The following is a 20499-nucleotide window of genomic DNA, read 5'->3' on the forward strand; positions in this document are numbered from 1 at the left end:
GTTCCTCACTTTGGTGTAACTGGAAATAAGTACACTGTGAGTGCCCGAGCTGCAACAGGACAAGCTTCCCACCCCAGAGCTTTTTAGCTCCATCAGACAGATAAGTAAAAAAGACATTTGTCAGCAAGGGGAGTTTGACTGGCTTGGAAATTTGTGTTTGTTATTTGGACCCTCGTCATGCCCACGTACTGTGTCACTGCAAGAGGAATTCAGTTACCATGGGTTACCCTATCAGTACAGGGACCAAGTGCCTCCCCTCCCAACAGCTCTATAAAAAGAGTCTCCAAGATACCCCAGCGGCTCCTGCCTATCGGTGCAGACCAGGAGGAACTTCACCACTGGGAGAGAGGGAAGGCTGCCAGAGGAGGTGTCAGCATGCTGTCTGCTTTCCAGTTTCAGTGCCACTTCGTTCTCATCTTCCTAGCAGCCTCCAAGGGGGAAACCAGATACCTAGAGGTGAGCAATGGGGCAGACGACCGAAGTGCCTCACTGTGCTTTTAGCCGCTGTCTTCTCACTTGTGCTCCCAGCTTTTCAGCATCATGCTTTTTCCTCTCTCCCCTCCTATTCTCACTCCTCCAGCATAAAACATACACCTGGATAATACTAATGAAACAGTCCCATTGCGTTCCTCACCCCATTTATTTATCCTCCTTTCATACTTGCATTTTTGCTGACGATTTAAGAGATTTGTCGTGCGTGCACTGAGCTGCTAGGCTCACTTCTTAGGTACCAAGCTTGTTCGCACCTACTACAGGTAGCTCTGACTGAGCTCTTGCACAGCTGCACTGTTGCTGGAGGAGGGATTTAGTATGCTGGAGCCTGTTCTTGAGAAGTGCAGGAAGAAGGCTACATATCACTTTGCTCCAGCCTCTTCTTTCCTTGTTTCTTTCACCAGGTGAGAGATGCCAGTGAAGATGAGCCCTTCCTACTCCTCAGTGAAGATTTGAAGCGAGAGCTTTCTGCAGGGCAGATCTACAGGCGATCACTCCGTGAGTTTCTTTGGTGCTGTGGTGGAGATTGCCAGCTCGGGGGGAAGACCTGGTGGGGGGCGGGGGTGGGCTCTCAAGGCTCAGGGAGGGGAAGGGGGCTATTTGGGAGTGACAGATCTGCTGCAGGTGCTTTTTGCAAGGAAAGGGTGAAGAAAGACAATGTAAAATCTCAGAAAAACCTAAGAGATTTGGACGAAGAGTTGAGGGTCCCCAATAATGGAAGGAGGGTCCCATGTCTCTGGTCAGGGTCATATCTCTAGGGGATGGGGCAGGTTGAAAAGCTGTGGTTAGAAGGAAATCTGAAGGAACAGGGTGTTTGTGCACTTGTGCACATACATACACACAGAGTTTTCTGCTCAGAGATGCTTTGACATGTCATCTTCCCTATACACCCCATCACACACTTGTGCTTTTACCTGTGAATTACTCTTTATTCTCCCCTGCTCACCGAGCTCCTAATTACTTCAGCTGGGTCTCCCTCTCCTCTTTACCAGCTGGGTCTCAGCATAAGAGTCTCTCATTGTTCCTACCAGTGCTGCAGGAACTGGTGCTGGGTCTCCCCTGCACCTGAAGGCTGAGGCAGCAGCCCCGTATCTCTGTTCCTCTAGGATGCATTGACATGCTGAGTATAGAGGGGCAGTTCACCTTTACTGCAAACCAACCGCAGCTGCACTGCGCGACCTTCTTCATCGGGGAGCCTGAGGAGCTTATCACAATAGACTATGACTTTGTAAACATCGACTGCCAAGGGGGTGATTTCCTGAAGGTAAGGAGCTGGCATGTCCTGCTGCACTTCCCCTTCACTGCCTTTATCTAATGTGTGAGACTTTGCTATGGATGGAAGGGACAGGCAAATGTGCGTGCATGTCAGCATGTGTGTGTTTGTGTGTGGTGAACAGACTTTCACAAAGCAGCCATCTCTGGGATGGCTGTTTCACCTCCCGAAGGCATTTTGGGTACATCCACCCTATTACCACCCCTCTAAATCAAAGTTGGAGGCAGGCTGAGTATCCTTCTCCAAACTGCAGCACCATCTCCTCTGAACTTTTCCAGGAGCACCTCTACTGTGTGTCCATACCTGAGGGTCACTGAAAAGTTTGATCAATGTGACCCAAGCCACTCAGACCCATTAGGAGGGCTATCTCATTGCACCGTGCATCACGCAAGCCCTCCAGATAACAATACAGTTCTCTGAATGACTGTATCGTTATCGTTATTCATTAGTTGGAGCCATTTATATTCCAGTAATAAAAAACTTTACCAGCATGTTTTGCTGGTAGGCTAAAGCATTGATCAAGACTTGTACCTGATTCAGGAGAGAAGAGGGGGTTCAATGGACCCTGATTGGTCCTCTCACCTTGTGCTCTGCTCTTTGTGCTGCAGTGGCTGTGCACAGCACAGACCCCATCCGGCTGAGTGGCAAGCTGTGTTCTGGGAAGGAGGAGGAGGAAAGCTGCCCCTCAGCCCTTTCCTTATCTCCCTTTTTGTAGAGATGCTGTCCCACCGCTCACATCACCCTGGGGAATCCTGTCCCTCCATCCTACACCCCTGTCTGGGATCTCTCCCAACACTGCTAAAGGGAGGCTGATTTCAGTCCAAGGAGTTTGCACCTAGACTTACAGCCACTTACGGAGTCCAGAAAAATGCCAAAAGATCTTTGAGGCTTTATAGAGGTTTCCTTCCTTTGATTGCAGAGCCCCCAGTTTCTGCATTGCACTACTGATATTTATACAGGCAGCTGTACCCTGGTGTAACTTGAGAACCCATGTGTCATTACTTCTGAAAATTTACCTTTCTGGCAAATCCAGAGGCTGATCCTGTAGCTTTCCATGAGGAAGTTCCACACATATTCACATTAGGATGAATCAATGGCAGGATCTGGCCCTTGGATTTTTGAAGTGTTGACTGGAACATAGAAGGAATTACTGGGTGAAAGCAGCTGTGAGTGAACTGAAATAGCAGGGCAGGCAACTGTGCAGCTATGCTAGAGTTAACAAGGATTTCTAGTTCTGACAAATTTCCCTGAAGGCAGAGAGGGCAAATTATTGCTATTTTTGTTATGAAGGAAATATTTGTAGAGATTGCTGTTTAAGGTCCAGCCAAGTAGGCAATGTTTTTTTCTGATTTCTAGTGGTTAAGGCAAGCTGAAAGAATAGATGGAGGAGAGAGCAGTACTTCTAGCAATAAGTCTTCCCTGAAGACTTATTGTATTCCAGTACCAATGGAAGCCCTCTGGGCCCACTAATAACAAACTGCAAAACATGGATTGTGGAAAATTACAGGCTAGATTTAAAATCCAGAGTGTGAGAGGGTAACTTATGTTTCATGTGGATGCCAAATCAAGCTGGTTAAAAGTTTGCTTAATAACAGTGGAATTGCAACAATAAGAAATAAATTAAAAAAAATACAAATGTGATGATGCTGGATCAAAAAGAGCTGCTTTTCTAAAAAAAAATGAAAAAGTCACCAGAACTGTCACCTATTAGAAAAAAGACAACAGTAAAATTTACAGGTATTCCTTTCCCTAAATACAGACTGAGGCTTGAATAATCAATTAAATCCTATGAAACTGATTAATACGAAGAATTTATTTTAATTGGAAGCTTTGAACAGGCCATCTGGTGTGAAAATAAGATTCTGCAATAGTTTGGTTCTGTTCTCTGCTAAGAGTGACAACCAAAAGCTTGGTTTTGTATCATTGAACCCTTGTAGGTATTTGATGGCTGGATACTCAAAGGAGAGAAATTTCCCAGTTCCTTGGACCACGCCATCCCCACTTCCCAAAGATACGTAGACTTTTGTGAAAGTGGCAATATTCAGAGGAGTATCAGGTCATCGCAGAATGTGGCAATGATCTTCTTCAGGATTCATCAGCCAGGCAATGGATTTACCATCACTGTCAAGAAAAACACCAACCTCTTTCGTAAGTTTGTTATTGATATCATCAAATGGGTCTGTATTTGGGGCAAGAAGTAAAATTAATGTGTTGGTTTGCATTGAATTCTCTCTAATGCTAGCCACGCTGACACAGTTCCTGTAATGCTAGTGGAGCCACACACACCTGCATGCCTGTAGATTTGACTCAGACTCAGTGTGTATTTCAAGGAAAAAAGTGAAGTGTAGGAGATAACTTAGGCAGAACAATCTTTTCTTCAAAGAAGATCTCTTCCAATCTAATATAGACATAGAATCGCTAGGTTGGAAAGGACCCACTGGATCATCGAGTCCAATCATTGCCATACCCTTCAGCACTTCATCCACCCATCTTTTAAACACCTCCAGGAGAGGTGACTCAACCACCTCCCTGGGCAGCTTCTGCCAGTGCCCAATGACCATTTCCGTGTAATATTTTTTCCTGTTGTCAAGCCTGAACAGACTCATCTATAAGCATCAGAATCTCCTCCACACCTCAAAAAAGAACATCCAGAATCCACATTAGTTATGTTCTCACACATTTGGCTAAAACAAATAGTATTAAGCTAGACAGTTTAATATTGGCGGCTTCTAGATCTGGTTTAAAAATATGGAGAAAATATTTTACGAAGTTCAATGGCAAAACCAGTGCATTGTATAGTTCTGTGGTAGTTATGAATAACATGATCCCAAGGATCTATTTGCAAGTTATTTTCCTAAGCCTGTGAGCTGTCAAGGGATAAAGAGTTGTCACTTGCACCATTTTTCCAAGGGGAGACAGGACATTTAACGAATATTGTTCAGGCCAATCCGATTTATCTGCTTCTTCATGCAAAGGATGAAAATGATGGCATATCTGCCCTTAGTCTGCATTGTTCAGACAAAAGCCTGTGAGTGCAGATTCCACTCTGATGTAGCTTCATGCCCATAGATGTGATTATTGTGTGCATCTGCTGGAGCTGGCTTGTGTCCTTCACTGGCCTGCTGAAGTGGCTGAAGGCCTCCAGGTCTGCTTGGTTTGCACACATGCATGATAAGCTACTACCTTACACGAACTGTAAAGTTTGAACTTTAAGATAAAATCAGCATGTAGTTTCAATAGGATGTTTTGCAGGGTAAGGAACCCTAATTAAGAGGAGCACAACAGGAGTTAGAAATTTGCTGACAATACCTGCAAAACCCTTGCATCTGTATTTAGCCTCCTTCAAACTGGTAAATAGAACAAACCCCTGGCTACGTAAGTCCCTGACATATGGATTTGAGGTGTGAGCTTTCCCATTGATCACTTTACCCTCAAGTTCTGTCAGACCTCATCCTATGCAACAAGCAATGGTCAGGGAATTTTTAGAGAACAAACACCACACAAGAACCCTAGAAAATGCCATATGTGTATATTTTTCAGCATTTGGTTGTAAGTCTCAGTAATGAAATCATCTGTTCTCTATTAGTACTGAAAGTACATGAGTTTGCTACATGCAGTGATAATTCCAAAAGTAACTCTTGTACCTCCTGTTGTGCCCCAGCTTGTAATGTCATCTCTCAGACTCCCTCGGGAAGGTTTACCATGGTCATTCCTCATCAGCACAGAAACTGCAGCTTCTCCATAATTTACCCAGTGGTGATAAAAATATCTGATCTTATTGTGGGCCATTTAAATGGTCTCTTCTTAAAGGTAAGTTGTTTGCTTCCTTAGAAATTACTACCATGTGCAGTTTTCCTAGGCATGTGAGATGGAAGGGGTAAAGCAGGGATAACCTCTGGCAGTGGTTGCTAAGACATGTGCGCTCCATACCATGTGCACAGACACTGTGGGCTCTGGTTTCCTTCCAGAGATGAGAGCTGGGTCTGCCTCTCTTGCTATTGTCTCTCTGTAATGTTGCAGAGGCAATCAAATTATGCAAAGCATCATTAATGCATGTAACTATTGCTTGCCATAACAAAGGGTGAGAATTTCATTGGCAAGGAGTGCTCTCCTAGAAAGCTGTTTGTGTATATTTAAACTAATGAAAGCAGCAAACACTTTCAACATAGAAAGGATAAACAGGTTAGATAGTGGGGTACTAGCATGGTGAAAACACAAACATCCTCACGACTGATCCTCGCCTCAGTGTGCTGAGCTCCATCTGCTCTGATTCACAATGCAGGGCTGGAGTTTGGCCATTGCGTTTAGAGCTTGGTAACAACCAGAGAGGAGAAGACAAGAGCTGCTGGTAGCACCCTGTGCCCAGGAGTTCCAAGGAAGTGTAAATTCCAAAATATCCCAAAAGATAGAAGCAAGAAACTTTGTTTTCTTGTGCCAGTGAGACTAGAAGACTAGATCACTCATGGATATTGCCAGTGTCTGAGCAGCAGTCAGGGCATACAATGGTCATGTGCAAGGTGCTGGTGGAGGCAGACCAGAAAATGGCAGCAACGTAAGAGACAACTGGTGGAAACAGGCAGAGAAAGTGGAGTGGCAGAGTCTCTGACTGCAATACACAGAGGTTTTCACACATCCATTTTTTTTTTGTTTTAGAGTGTTGCGTCCAAGGAAATTTTTGAAGAAGGGCATGAAGCAAAATGAGGAAATAGTTATTTGGGGGTTATTGTGTGGTACCCCAGCAAAAGTGGCAACATGAGTGAAAGTGCAAATATTGGCTCTTTCGGTTAAAGTAAAAATGAGCAACAAACTTTAACTGCACTTGCTGATCTGTAGCAGGAACAGTTCTTGTCATTCTGACATGATACTGCAGTAAAGATGATAAAATTGGAAGAGAGACAGGATTCAAAACTAAGATGAAAGGAGTGATGTCTGAGGTGACAGAAGAAAAAGTGCTCTTAGGAGTGTTTTGGGAGTCTGCCACCAAGGTCTGACATTTAGGAAGAAAACTGGTAACTCTGGTGAGAGTCCTTCCAAGGAGGCACAACCAAACAGAGCAGGGGAACTTTAGCATGGCTTTGGAGGCCACAAGCCTCAGAGTGCAGGTTCAGTGGCAAAAGGATTTAGGGAAGTCAGTGTTGAAATGCATAGAGTTTTCAAGGGTTCTTTAAATCTCCATCACACAATGAAGGGAAAGAGCAAGCGCATAGGTGGTGAGTGAGGAAATGACTGAGTGCAGGTGGGAAGTGCTCAGGAGCAAGGATCAGCCTTGCAATGCTGACAGAGCTCCTTACATGCTGTTTTCACAGACTCTCACCTTTCCTCACCAAAAAGGAATAGCCCAGTTTGCATATACAAGAAATAAAGGCAAAAGAAAACAAACAAGATCTTAATAAAATGTAAAGCCTCTTATGTACATGAGGTATCCATGTTCCTCCCTTACAAATTAGCTGAGAATAATTGTATGCCCAATTCTGCAATCCAAGCCAATGTTCCCAACCCCTCATGAGCTGCTTCTCCATTATTGACATCTGTGGACCAGTAGCAGCAGGAATGGTGGTTAAAGACTGCTAGAAAGCAAATGTGTCCCAAACCAGGCTTTGAGAGATGGGCCAACTGAGCTGACTTATTCAGCAGTGGGCAAAGAGGGATGACAGCAGGACGATAAATAAGGAAATCAGACACTTAAAAAATGACATACAGGTCACAGCCCAAAGATATTCAAGGTGTCTGTGCAAGATATTTTTGGCAAACAGCATTGACTTTTAGTAAAGGAGAACTTGTGGGTCTAACACACAGTGAACTATTGTCATCTTACAAAATCACTCTTTTTATTAATTCCTACTTTGATTAAGCTAGTGCATTTTAACAACACTTACTACTCAGGAATAAGTACAGTACAGTGGAGTTTAAGTTCCTGCCTGCCAGCTCAGTTTGAGCACCATTGCAGCCCCTGACTGTATTAATTTTATTACATGTCCAAGCATCCAGAATCAGCTAACTTATCTGCATTAGAAGAGGTTGAGTCAATACCCCAACTACTTGCCAGTAATTTTCAGAGCCTTCTTAGTTCTTTCTTTGGAATCCCTTAAAGAAATTAACTAGTTAACATCACATTGAAATACTGTTGCTCAGGATGAGAATACCTAGATTTCACACAAGTAGGGGCAGAGGGGATTTCCAAAACCTACGGCTGACTGCAGTCACCTCTGCGGAATTGCTACATTTTGAAGATAAGTAATTTTTTATCTGTCTTTTTAGAAACCAACAGCAGGCTGTGCAGGAGTGGGAGATTTTGTGGAGCTGCTGGGAGGAGCTGGCTTAGACCCATCTAAGATGTTCCCACTGGCTGATCTCTGTCACTCCTTCCACGGTTCAGGTAAGAACTTCTTCCACTTACCTCCATGCGATAAGGCAATTAACCAAAGGGAATCATGCAGAGCTCCCCCAAACTCAAAATTTCTGCTAGACTCATGAACTTCACATGTAGCAGAACATGCAAGCAAAAGCTATTTGACCTTGTGGCTGGGGTGTGTGATACAGCATACCCACAACTGACTTCACTTGTCTCTGCAGTAATCATTATAACAAGGTTAAGTTATGTGTATTTTAAAAAGGTTTGTCCTGTGACTCATGTTATTGGAATAGCCAGATGAGCCTGGAAATTGACAAACGAAGGCAGACCAGTTAGACTTCCAGCTAAGGAGTTTTGTCTCACTTACTCAAACAGGAAACATTTCAATATTGTTAATTTTTTATATCTCCAGGATAGGGTGCCATTACTCTTACCCATAACTTATGGTATCTGGCAGTAGCATACTTTCCTAGGTACAAACACATACAGACCTCTGTGTCATGAAATTTATATATATGTGAGACTGCAGGTGGCTGGGAAATTAGTGGCATTTGCGTGAATAAAGGTTACAACATTTGATTAAATACCCAAGCCATTGTAAAGTAAAACTAACAGATACAATAGTTATTTACCATAGAACCATGGAATGGTTTAGGTTGGAAGGGACCTTGAAGATCATCTAGTTCCAACCCCCCTCCCATGGGCAGGGACACTTCCCGCTAGGTCAGCCAGCTAAAACCCTAATCCAGCCTGGGATCCTGAGCTGCAAGCGCACATTGCCAGCTCATGTTGAGCTTCTCGTCCACCAATAGGCCCAAGTCCTTCTCGTCAGGGCTGCTCTCAATCCATTCTCCATCCAGCCTGTAACTGTGCTTGGGGTTGCCCAAGAAATATTCAGCAATATCACCACTGTGGGGTCTTTACTACACACAAATTTGCTTTGTTTACAAAATTGTATGTATCAGTGCTTTGTAATCCCCAACACTATATATTTTTTCCCCTCTCTCTCATATAAATGTGCCTTTATACCTCCTATATATCTCTTTTGCCTCATTAGCCCAAATGAAGATTGGCTGTGACAATACCGTGCTGCGGATGGTCTCCAGTGGCAAACACATCAACCGTGTGACATTTGAGTATCATCAGCTTGATATGCAGGAAACAGAAAACAGAAAGGAGAACAGCATTGAGGAATTCTGCTTTCCAAGTATCTGAGAAACCAGGCCACACATTTTCACACAGCTATGAAAATAAGGTTCTTGTGAATTAAACCAATGCATTTTTCCTTTAACCAGCTGGTATTACCAAGCCTTTCTACAGTTAAAGCATACCTCTTTTTTTGCATACAAATCAGTCATTCTCATAAGCAAGCAGAGAAAAGCAATCAAAATATTAATATTTGTTATTACCTTTATTTTTTCTGCAGTATTTTAGCTACTTTACTACATCCAAAATCAATAGCAAGTGTAGAAGGCTATGTTTCTAGTATAAATATTACTAGGAAAACAGACACAAATCTAGTGTATCTATCTACCCTGAGGACATACGAAGCCCACAAAAAGTATAAAAGTCATGCAGTCATTTTATCCTTTTACATCAGGTATAAACAAAAAAATAGATGGTGGAATAGGCTTCCAGTTTTGTAAGAGGAAACCCAACATTAGTGTGTAAAAACTCTTTGCTGGTTTATGACTATAAATGTGCTATTTATGTCAAATAACATGTTTTTAATAGAAATTTATAGCATGGAAACTTCCTTACACAAATCCAAACATGAATAAATACATACAAAGAGTTGGCAAAATGTCATTATGTACTATATTTCTGAAGAGCTCTTTTAACACTGGTTAAATTTCCAAAGTCTTGCGTATTTTTTGGAAATGATAATTTTTAACATATGCTGCTGTAAAATTGTGGACTATTAAAGTAACATTATGGGCAGAAACTTGGATTACCAGTGTTGCATTCACCTTCACATGCCAGCTGTACATTCACTTGCACATTCCCCGTTTAAGGTTTTTGTCAGGTGTCCTGCTGACCTGTAGGGCAAGGATATAGAAATATAGATTAATTTTTTCCAGACTTCTGATGTCCCAGAGAAGGAGTGCAAGTCTGGAGAGCTCTAGGGAGCACAGTGCAGCAGAGGACCAGAGTTGTACCCAAGCTCAGAGGAAGGCACATAGCAGTACTGATTCATATGTTTTCCAGGAGTGCTACTTGGGCAATAATGACAGCAAGCCGTTCCTCTTCCAAAGTTCAGTAAATGGTCAACACTGAGTATCCCAGCTTCATGCCTGAGGTCTTCAACACTGATTTCTGGGTTTAATCTTATAATCAGTCACCAAAGATCAAGTGTCTTGAGTGTTCAGCAGTTCTGAAGGAAATCCTCCACAACTGAAGTGGGTGAATACTACAGAATGCCTCAGACTTGCCCTGTGTAGGGTTTTGGAAACCCAGTTTTGGTGACTGAATCACAGAATCATAGAATAACCAGGTTGGAAGAGACCCACCGGATCACCGAGTCCAACCATTCCTATCAAACACTAAACCATGTCCCTTAGCACCTCGTCCACACGTGCCTTAAACACCTCCAGGGAAGGTGACTCAACCACCTCCCTGGGCAGCCTGTTCCAGTGCCCAATGACCCTTTCTGTGAAGAATTTTTTCCTAATGTCCAGCCTAAACCTCCCCTGGTGGAGCTTGAGGCCATTCCCTCTTGTCCTGTCCCCCGTCACTTGGGAGAAGAGGCCAGCACCCTCCTCTCCACAACCTCCTATCAGGTAGTTCTAGAGAGCAACGAGGTCTCCCCTCAGCCTCCTCTTCTCAAGGCTAAACAACCCCAGCTCTCTCAGCTGCTCCTCGTAAGACCTGCTCTCCAGCCCCCTCACCAGCTCTGTTGCTCTTCTCTGGACTCGTTCCAGAGCCTCAACATCCTTCTTGTGGTGAGGAGCCCAGAACTGAACACAGGATTCGAGGAGCGGTCTCACCAGTGCCGAGTACAGAGGGAGAATAACCTCCCTGGACCTGCTGGTCACACTGTTTCTGATCCAAGCCAAGATGCCACTGGCCTTCTTGGCCACCTGGGCACACTGCTGGCTCATATTCAGTCGGCTGTCAACCAACACCCCCAGGTCCCTCTCCTCCAGGCAGCTTTCTAGACAGACTTCTCCTAGTCTGTAGCACTGCACAGGGTTGTTGTGCCCCAAGTGCAGGACCTGGCATCTGGCCTTGTTAAACCTCATCCCGTTGGACTCTGCCCAGTGGTCCAGCCTGTTCAGGTCCATTTGGAGCCTCCCTGCCCTTCAGCAGATGGACAATTCCACCCAGCTTAGTGTCATCCACAAACGTGCTAAGGGTGCACTCAATGCCTTCATCCAGGTCATTGATAAAGACACTGAACAGGGCTGGACCCAGCACTGAGCCCTGGGGAGCCCCACTTGTCACTGGCCTCCAGCTGGAGTTAACACCATTTCCCACCACTGTCTGGGCCCGGCCATCTGACCAGTTTTCCACCCAGGAGAGTGTGCGCCTGTCCAGGACAGAGGCTGGCAGTTTCCCAAGCAGAATGCTGTGAGAAACTGTGTCAAAGGCTTTACTGAAGTCCAGGAAGATACATCCACAGCCTTTCTCCCATCCAGCAGCCGAGTCACTTTGTCATAGAAGGCGATCAGGTTAGTTTGGCAAGACCTGCCTTTTGTGAACCCATGTTGACTGGGCCTGATCACCTGGTTCTCTTGCATGTGCTTCATGATAGCACTCAAGATCACCTGCTCCATGACTTTCCCTGGCACTGAGGTCAGACTGACAGGCCTGTAGTTCCCTGGGTCCTCCCTGCAACCCTTCTTGTAGATGGGCACAACATCAGCCAGCCTCCAGTCCAGTGGGACTTCCCCAGTCTTCCAGGAATGTTGGAAGATGATGGAAAGGGGTTTGGCCAGCACATCCGCCAGCTCCTTAAATACCCTTGGGTGAATCCCGTCCGGCCCCATAGACTTGTGTGTGTCTAGTTGGGCTCGCAAGGCTCTGACCACCTCCTCTTGGATCATGGGAGCCTCATTCTGCTCCTCTAACTCCTGGGTTTGTACACATAGGGAACAACCTTCTTTACAGTTAAAGACTGAGGCAAAGAAGGCATTAAGTACCTCAGCCTTTTCCTCATCCCCTGTCACTGTTGTTCCTTCTGCGTCCAATAGGGACTGTATGGTCTCCCTAGTCCTCCTTTCGTTATTTATATATTTATAGAAAGATTTTTTATTATCTTTCACAGACTTGGCCAATCTGATTTCTAGTTGAGCCTTAGCCCTTCTGACTTTTTCTCTGCACAATTTCACTTCCCTCCTGTAGTCCATAGACTCATGGACAGAGTAGTGTGTTTGGCAGCCACACCAGATTTGAGCAAGCAAGCATGTGCAACCTGCAAGGCTGTGTTTATGGAAAAGGTGGGGATCACGGAAATGTTTTGTTTTGTTCAAAGAAAAATCGTACAAAACAGATTTCAGGTCCAACAGCTCAGGGCTAGGTCATCAATGAAGATAAACTCTTGCTCAGTGCAGTTTAACAGCTGGATTTCCCACCTTTTGGCTTTATGTGGTACCTCTTTTTCAATCTTAACATGACATAAATACCTTTAAAACAGCAAAGCCCTCTATAAAAGACACTTAATGTTCAGAGATTTGTGTTTTCCCATAGGACACGAAGTGGACTCCATTACTAAGGAAACTCACTGTTACAGATGGAGGAGAAGGAACATCAACTCCACATAGGAAAGCACCATATATTGCTCCATTTATAATACTTGAATACATGGTGGTTTTCCCAGAACCAGTTTTCACTTCACCTACTCCTTTTAATCAGCATAAATTTAGGCAGCACCATCAATGACATTGTTCCACATTGTTCACTGTCTTGGAAAAACCTGGACCCCAGCCATCTGACCATTCTTTGGTCTGTGCTTTAAGGTGTACCTCATGCAGAAAAACAATAATGACCCCAAACAGTGTACCTATATTTATGGAGGCCTTTCACTTAACAGGAGTTGCAGAACTTCAGTCACAAGAAGTCAGATCACAGATGCCAAATGTCACAACTCTTTCAGGATTTAGTTCTAGTGAAGTAATGAAAGAAGCATCCTTGTGGAGGAAAGAGAAGGAAAGGAAGGTAATAAAAGCCCTGAAATGAGGTGGAAAAAAACAAACAAACCCAACCCAAACAAACAAAAAATTAGAAAGCAGGATAAGAAATATGTGAATAACATGAAAATCTGTTAAGAGAACTAAAAAAGAGCACCAATCAACAAGGTTGTAGCCTGGAGACATACAAAGCTGGAAAATCTCCTCAGAATTAAAAAAAACCAAGAACCTCACAATAACAATGAAACAAAAGTCTTTGAAGAGGCACTGTATGCAAATGGTTTCTTTGAAAAGAAATTATGTCCAAGATGTAGAAACACTAACAACTGTCATTGTAGGCAAAATCACCAAAACTCAAAATTAAAGTTAAAACTCACAAATTGTCAGTCTATATGAATGACAGGTTTGCCTCAGACCCTGATATCCAAGAATGAGCTACTCTTCTTTGCCTTTTTGAGTAGGCATCACCATTAACTTTTCCCTGGATAAGTGATATAAAAGATGGCACAATACCAAAAAGAGCATTACATGGCATAAGAGCACTGTGCTAGATTCAGAAAATAAACACTGAATTTGAACTGGTATGTCATCCAGCACTCAAGCCATGACTGAAAAACTCTCCAGCACTGCAAAAAAGGGTTAAAAAACTGTTGTTTGCAGGGGAAGGGGAAAATCAGCAATTCTTACTAGAATCTCAACCATAGAAGACAGTGATATAGGACACAAATTGAAACCTGTATTTCTGTACTGACATAAAATCCAGGGTTTCTGTTCAGAAAAAATATGGCAAGTTGCCCACAGGCAGGCTGAATTTCCCATCCTAATTAAGATTTAATTATTAAGAGTCTTCTACTTTAAGACCAAGCAATAATCTCCAGCTTAAATGCTATTTCCATCTTTACCGGTTTAAAATGAAATAAATTAACAGCAATTGCAGAGAATTATTGGAGAGCGGTACGTCTTTCTTGTTGAAATTACATAGAAGATGGAAGTACTTTGGAGGCAGTGGGAAAAAAGGTAGAGCATCTGTCCCTGTAGAAGTTCCCGGGGGCATTTTAAAGAACGAGTGAGCTGAAATAATGTTTTGTCAAGAGCTTTATAGCAGTGCAAAGGGAAACATGGTAATGGGACCAACATAGGCCATGTACCAAGTGCCATGTAAAATAGGTCTTGATTCAGGAATAGACACAAATTTATTCAAGCTCTTTGGGATTTTCAAAGGTGAAAAAAAGGATATTCAGGAATTAAGAATTATTTCCAATAAGTGAAGGTGCATATAAAAGTTTTATTAAAAAACTGCTGTCTTTGTAGGCAAAAACTCAGCAGAACAATTATAACTTAGATGCACTGAAGAGAGCGAGAAGTTAGAATGATTTCTTGCTCTATGAGGTGACTGTCTGTTCCCCAAATTATATTTTGTTCTTGAAGCAATGACAAAAAATCACAGACTTGTTGGCAGTAATGTGCAACTCCTCATAATATTATATGATATTTTTTTTAAGTTAGAGTTGTTCTGCTGAACTAATGTTGATTTTTTATCTCTCACTGCTGATGAAGAAATTAAGCACTCAGACCATGATAAGTGTGGTCTTTCTGAATGGGGGGCTAAACAACTTCTAGAACACCTTCTAAAAGCCTTCTCTGCTAACACTGTACAAAATCAATGCTTTCTCCATGGTGAAGTTTTCATCCATAGTTAGGAAGGAGTTGGTTGGGGGCCAAATAGTAGGTAAGGAAAGTCAATTTGCAGAACACATTGGGTGCTTGATCATATAACTGATTACAACTGAATATCTACTCCTGCAAATGTAAGCTACATTTTCAGGGCCATCACACTGCACTGGCTTAACACAACAAGTGGATTTTATGCTGCCTACAGGGATAATGTTATTTTGTGCACATAGAGTGTAAAAGGCTCTAAACTCCATTATCGCACACCAGAAATTATGCAGCACCAGCTATGTGTAGCAGGGACCAAAAGAATTTTTAAGAGGTTAAAGAAATGTCACTTACCTTCATAAAATGCATACTTCTTAGGACCCCAAAACTGTATTTACTCATTTCTAAACACAAGCTAGATTGTACTTCAAGGAAGTGATTCATTATAGTCATTTTTATTCAGAGCCTCATTACTTCTGGTATCTGAATAACTTTCTTGTTGATAAATTGACATAGTTTTCACTTTCTTTCTTCCCCCCACCCCGCCTTTGCTTCTTATCTTTAAAGATCAGCAACAACTAATCATAGCAACTATGGATTTTGTATGCACATCATTTCCTATTAAAGGAAATGCAGTGTATTACACGTGAGTCACTACAAAATGAAAAGTTTTCGTTATCTGTTCTTCTGAATAAAATTGATATTCATGGTACCGTGCTGCTGCAAATTACCATCAAACCATCAATTACAGTGTTGACTAATAGTTTTTTTATAACTTTGCCCCTCAATAGGAAAGCAAGCAGTTTTATAACCAAAATTTGCCTTTCATCCACACACTGATACTTAATGTTCCTAATGAGGACTCAAGCAGCATTTTGAAGGACTCAGACATGTCCTTCAGGTTAAGCATATAGTGCCTGTTTCATGCAGGGCACATTGCTCATGGATATCCCACCATACACGGTCCTACCCAGGGACTGGCAGTTGGAGGTTTCCCAAAGCAGCACCACCTCCTGCCGGGAGCTAAGACCCTCAGAGATGGAGGAGAAATATATCTTCTGGCCTTCAAGCTCACAGGCACCAGAACAGCCCCGTAGTTTCCCTCCTTCCCCGCTGTCATATTACAGGCTGTGCCTTGCCCTGGCTACTGGAGCCTCATGACAGGAGACTACAGCATTACTGCCTCCTGTTCCCAAGAGCTTCTGATGAGTCTGAGCAAACTGTTGTCAAGCGAGGGTAAGTTCAGCTCCACTCCCATCGGAGATATTCAGGCTGAGCCTCCTCCTGCCCTAGGACTGTTCACATTGCTGGTGGTGATGAGGTGCTTGGGGAGGGCTCTTCTTTGTGCAGAAAAGCAGTAGAAGCTGCCCTATCTTCCTGTCTGGTCATCAGGGCCTGCTGGTCACTGCACATACCTTGGACACTTGCAGCTACAGACAGGCAACTGGCATTTATCTAAATAAAACATGTAAAGCTCAGTTATTAGAATAACCTGAGGCAATAGAAAAGGGTATGATTGAGTATTTATCATGCAACAAAAATAAAAATTACACAATTATCACAATGGCAGGTGATAAAAGACCATTATAATTTGTCTGGAGAATAATTATTCTGCCTTTAGAAAACAGTTTTAATTAACTGATAGGCATTGTCAAATACCTCAAGAAGAGTAGGCTGAACTCAGACACAAAAGCTGGTTGATGATGACTCCTTCCAACACGTACTTCAGATGCAATCTTGTTCATATGTCAGAGCTCTGATTAGGCTGATTTTGTGCTTGTTTAGTCTTGAGAAGAAAAGGCTGTGGGGAGACCTTATTGCTCTCTACAACTACCTGAAAGGAGGTTGTGGAGAAGAGGGAGCTGGCCTCTTCTCCCAAGTGACAGGGGACAGGACAAGAGGGAATGGCCTCAAGCTCCACCACGGGAGGTTCAGACTGGATATTGGGAAAAAAATTTCATGGAAAGGGTCATTGGGCACTGGCACAGGCTGCCCAGGGAGGTGGTTGAGTCACCATCTCTGGAGGTGTTTAAAAGACGGGTGGATGAGGTGTTCAGGGTCATGGTTTAGTGTTTGATAGGAATGGCTGGACTTGATGATCCTGGAGGTCTTTTGCAACCCAGTGATTCTGTGATGGGGGAACTTACTGAGAGTCTCAGCTAATCCTGCCTTCCTGCCCTTGGTCCTAAACAACTTCTGGTGGTGAGAAGTCACATGAGGTGACTGGGCCAACAGGAGCTGAAGACATGCAGCTCCACAGCCTGCAGCTGCCACAAACTGCAAGCTAAACCAGGCACCTCCTGTTACCTGAAGTACCAGTACTCCTGTTCAGAAGTACCCAAACATGGATTTTGCAGATCCCAAAAAGCCCTTCAGTATGGAGCTGGGTGTGTGTGTGAACAATTAAAACCTAACCTCTCTGGGGCAGTTTCAGAAGCTTTTGAACTTTTCCAATGAGTTTTGTGGGTCCAAGGAGTACGTCCAGTAGATAACACAACAAGCATGTTCAAAACATTTAGTTGAAGCTTCTGTAAGGATACAAAACAAGAAAAAAAGAGCAACATCTCTAAGTAGCTCTTGGTTTAATCTCTTTCAAATATAGATGCTCTAGTAAACTGAGCTCTCAACTTTTCTCCTTTCTTAGAGAAGATCTGAACACAGCCCCAGGATTCCAGTTTCTCTTAAAAATGTTTTGGTTTGGAAATCTGGCTCTTCTGCAAGGCAAAGGAGATTGATAACACATGCTTACATGCTTCTAGCTTTGCCAGAATCTAATTAGAGTTAGACTAAATCTTCAGTGCCACCAGATACAACAATTAATTGGAACCCAAAATGAAGTGTTTAATCAGTCAAGCTCCAGTCTCAAAACATGTAGTAATCTTTGGAAGGAGATTGGGTTTGGCTGATCCATTTGTCACTACAGCATTATCAGCCCCACCTGTCCAAATATAGTATTTTTTTATGTTAGAAATAGATTCTTCGCAAAACATGGAAATATCTGTGTGTTTACTACCATAATTTGGTTGGTTTGAATGCAGATAATGGGGATTACAAAAATAAGAAACCTGCTCATTCTCAGCCTATCTGAGCTGTCAATCACTACAGTCAGTGGATGACATTGCAAATGCCGTTTTGATGACCCAATCTAAAATGAAGAATGGTTTAGAGTTAATCCTAGGGGAATGTCCCAGTGGTTTTAGCTTGTTCTTATTCCAAACCAGCTTAATTCAGAAACATGATCCATCAGAGTTTGTTCCCATCTCTTGGCTTTTTTTAATAGTTGTTCTTATTGTCTTAGAAAGGAAAAGTGGAGCAGGAGGGGAAATTTCTGGCAAGTATCTATTTTCATACTTTACAGAGGACACACCAAAGTCAAGTAGATTAAGAGTCTGCATTGCATCAATTGCAAAGGGAAAAATCAATCTGAAAACCCATGGGTATGATTCTATTACTACACAAATACATGAGACTCCATCACTGAGAAGCCAGGAGTTCTCCCTCTGACTTTAACACAACTGCCACAAAAATTGGAGCACTGCTTAACTCTGGGTAATATGGTCACATAAATAGATGACACACATTCTCATGTTTCTTGTACAATTGATTGTTTGCTATGAGTAATCACTTACAGATTAACTACTAATTCCTTGGCAGCTTACTATTACTACTAAATACTGCTATTTTTCATATTGAGATATTGAGATGTAGTTTCATCGATGTTTTCTGATTTACAGAGGTGTAATATAGCATGAATTAAGCTAGCAAAACTCCAAATTGGAGTAAAACTAAAAGCAGGAAAGCCTCGCCCAAAAAGGAAAAAAAAAGCAGACACCACAGCTAAACTACCATGTGTCTGCCATAAAAGCAAGACAGGAGGAGCCTGATCTACTAGATGCAGAGGAAGCTGTGTGCAGATTTCACGCTGGTTTTCAAATTCCAACAGAGCATTAGAAGGAGAGACTGGTGGGAAGGTTCATACTGGAACAGGGAAAGAGGGAATCACAGTCACGGAGAAATCCTGTTTGTCTTTTTAAAAGAAAGAGAAGTCCTTACCTCCAGTGAGACAGGGTCCAGGTGCCAATGCCAGCCCCTTGCTGGGAGCCTTGCAGGAGGATGTGGCTCCACAGACAATAGCTGTGTGTCCACTACAGTCTCTAGCCTCGCAGAACTGTTCTGGTTAGAGAGTACCTTGTTAGATCATCTGGGCATTTCCTTCACAGCTGCCCTAAGTTGCCCAGAGGCTTGGCCAGCAGAGGCTGGAGCACTTCATGGACAGAGAGGCCACAACCTGGCTGCTCAGCATCATCCAACCCCTCTAGCTGCTTCCTAGGTCCAAAACATCCTCTCTTTCACAAGGGAGATGGGGGATCAGTGAGTGAATAAAGTAGGCACCTTGGCTAACACCACAGATCCCATAAGACAGCTGCCATCCTGGCATCACAGAGTCTCAAAGCAGGTGGGAAGCCATGGCATCACCAGGGAGCTCCAGCTCCAGCTTCAACACAAAGGGAGAGAGAGTCTGCCAAATGGTCTGGAGAGAATTCTGATGTGAACGCTATGACCATTTCAGTGTCATCTCAACAACGGCATCCTGATGCAGGATGGGAACTGGGTGCAGACTGTGATACCATCACACCAGGTACTGAGCAGAGGCTGTGGGAAGGGGTTTCTCACCTCTAGGGACCACTGGAGTCATGCCGGGGCTGGGAGATGTGCTCTGAGCCAAGACCTTCTCACCATCAGTCTCACTGAATGATATGCATAATTGGAGCCACCCCTGGTGGGCCCACTTACTGGCCAGTGGGGAGAAACGGGGTCTGGGAACTGAGGTTCAGGTCTCCCTGAAATGGGAGTCCAAAGTGGATCAGGTGAGAAGCACCAAATACCCATCTGTTTGACTCTGCTGACCAGGGGACCATGGATCCTGGTTTCTCCTGAAGATACTACCTGATTAAGCGACAGAGATGTTTCAAAATCACAAAGCAGTGGATAACTAAGCTCCTCCATAGCCATAATAAAGAGAAGAATTTATTTGTCATTTCTGCTACATAAACTGTCACTTTCCCAGCTTTAAGGAAAATTATTCCAGATGGAGATTTTTGGAAAACACTATCTGGGGTAAACCCTACAAATAAGGGTTCAGAAAAAGAGATAGGAAATACTGCCCAACTTCTGACTGGAATTTCATCTGTAGGAATGGAGGGTTAATAGAAATTTCTGAGAAGAGAAACTTGAAGAAAGGTCATTGCGCATATGTAGAACAAGAGAACTTACGTAAATTCAAAGCTATCTTCTATTTTTGCTGCTGTTAATTAAATGTTATCTTGTATGCTTCATGCTTACAAATCACTTCAGCTATTGTCAGATCTCAAGTAGCTTCCCTTCATTTCTTCTTCTTCTTCAATGAAACCAATTTGAAAGTCTCTTTCAGCGATTTGCTTTTAATTGGAAAGTACTCCCAAATGCAAGACTGAACAATGTGGTCACTGATGTGCATTGATACTGACAAAGCATTACTTGTCAAGCCTGTGTTTAAAAGGAACCATCTGACTGGAATCTGTAGACTGGCTTAGTTTTCCCCTTTTTCTCTTATC

At 43.1% G+C, this 20499-nt stretch overlaps 1 protein-coding gene across 1 annotated transcript; it reads left to right on the forward strand.

Moving 5' to 3' along the window:
- The first annotated feature begins 290 nt into the window (after positions 1 to 290).
- CRHBP (corticotropin releasing hormone binding protein) lies at positions 291 to 9562 on the forward strand. Its single transcript, XM_069880186.1, has 7 exons — positions 291 to 456; positions 897 to 990; positions 1599 to 1756; positions 3703 to 3913; positions 5427 to 5575; positions 8024 to 8141; positions 9175 to 9562. Exons 1-7 carry the CDS (start codon positions 376 to 378, stop codon positions 9330 to 9332), a joined length of 969 nt encoding a protein of 322 aa, XP_069736287.1. The 5' UTR covers positions 291 to 375; the 3' UTR covers positions 9333 to 9562.
- Positions 9563 to 20499: the final 10937 nt, after the last annotated feature.

Source organism: Phaenicophaeus curvirostris, chromosome Z (genome assembly GCF_032191515.1).
Source record: "Phaenicophaeus curvirostris isolate KB17595 chromosome Z, BPBGC_Pcur_1.0, whole genome shotgun sequence".
Taxonomy (NCBI): Eukaryota; Metazoa; Chordata; class Aves; order Cuculiformes; family Cuculidae; genus Phaenicophaeus; species Phaenicophaeus curvirostris.

What these genes read in the sequence shown, in the direction of transcription:
- CRHBP (XM_069880186.1), top strand. Translation starts at nt 376, where the DNA reads ATGCTGTCTGCTTTCCAGTTTCAGTGCCACTTCGTTCTCATCTTCCTA. An exon ending in AAGGGGGTGATTTCCTGAAG is followed by an intron (nt 1,757 to 3,702) that starts GTAAGGAGCTGG and finishes GAACCCTTGTAG; the next exon opens with GTATTTGATGGCTGGATACT. An exon ending in TCACTCCTTCCACGGTTCAG is followed by an intron (nt 8,142 to 9,174) that starts GTAAGAACTTCT and finishes TTGCCTCATTAG; the next exon opens with CCCAAATGAAGATTGGCTGT.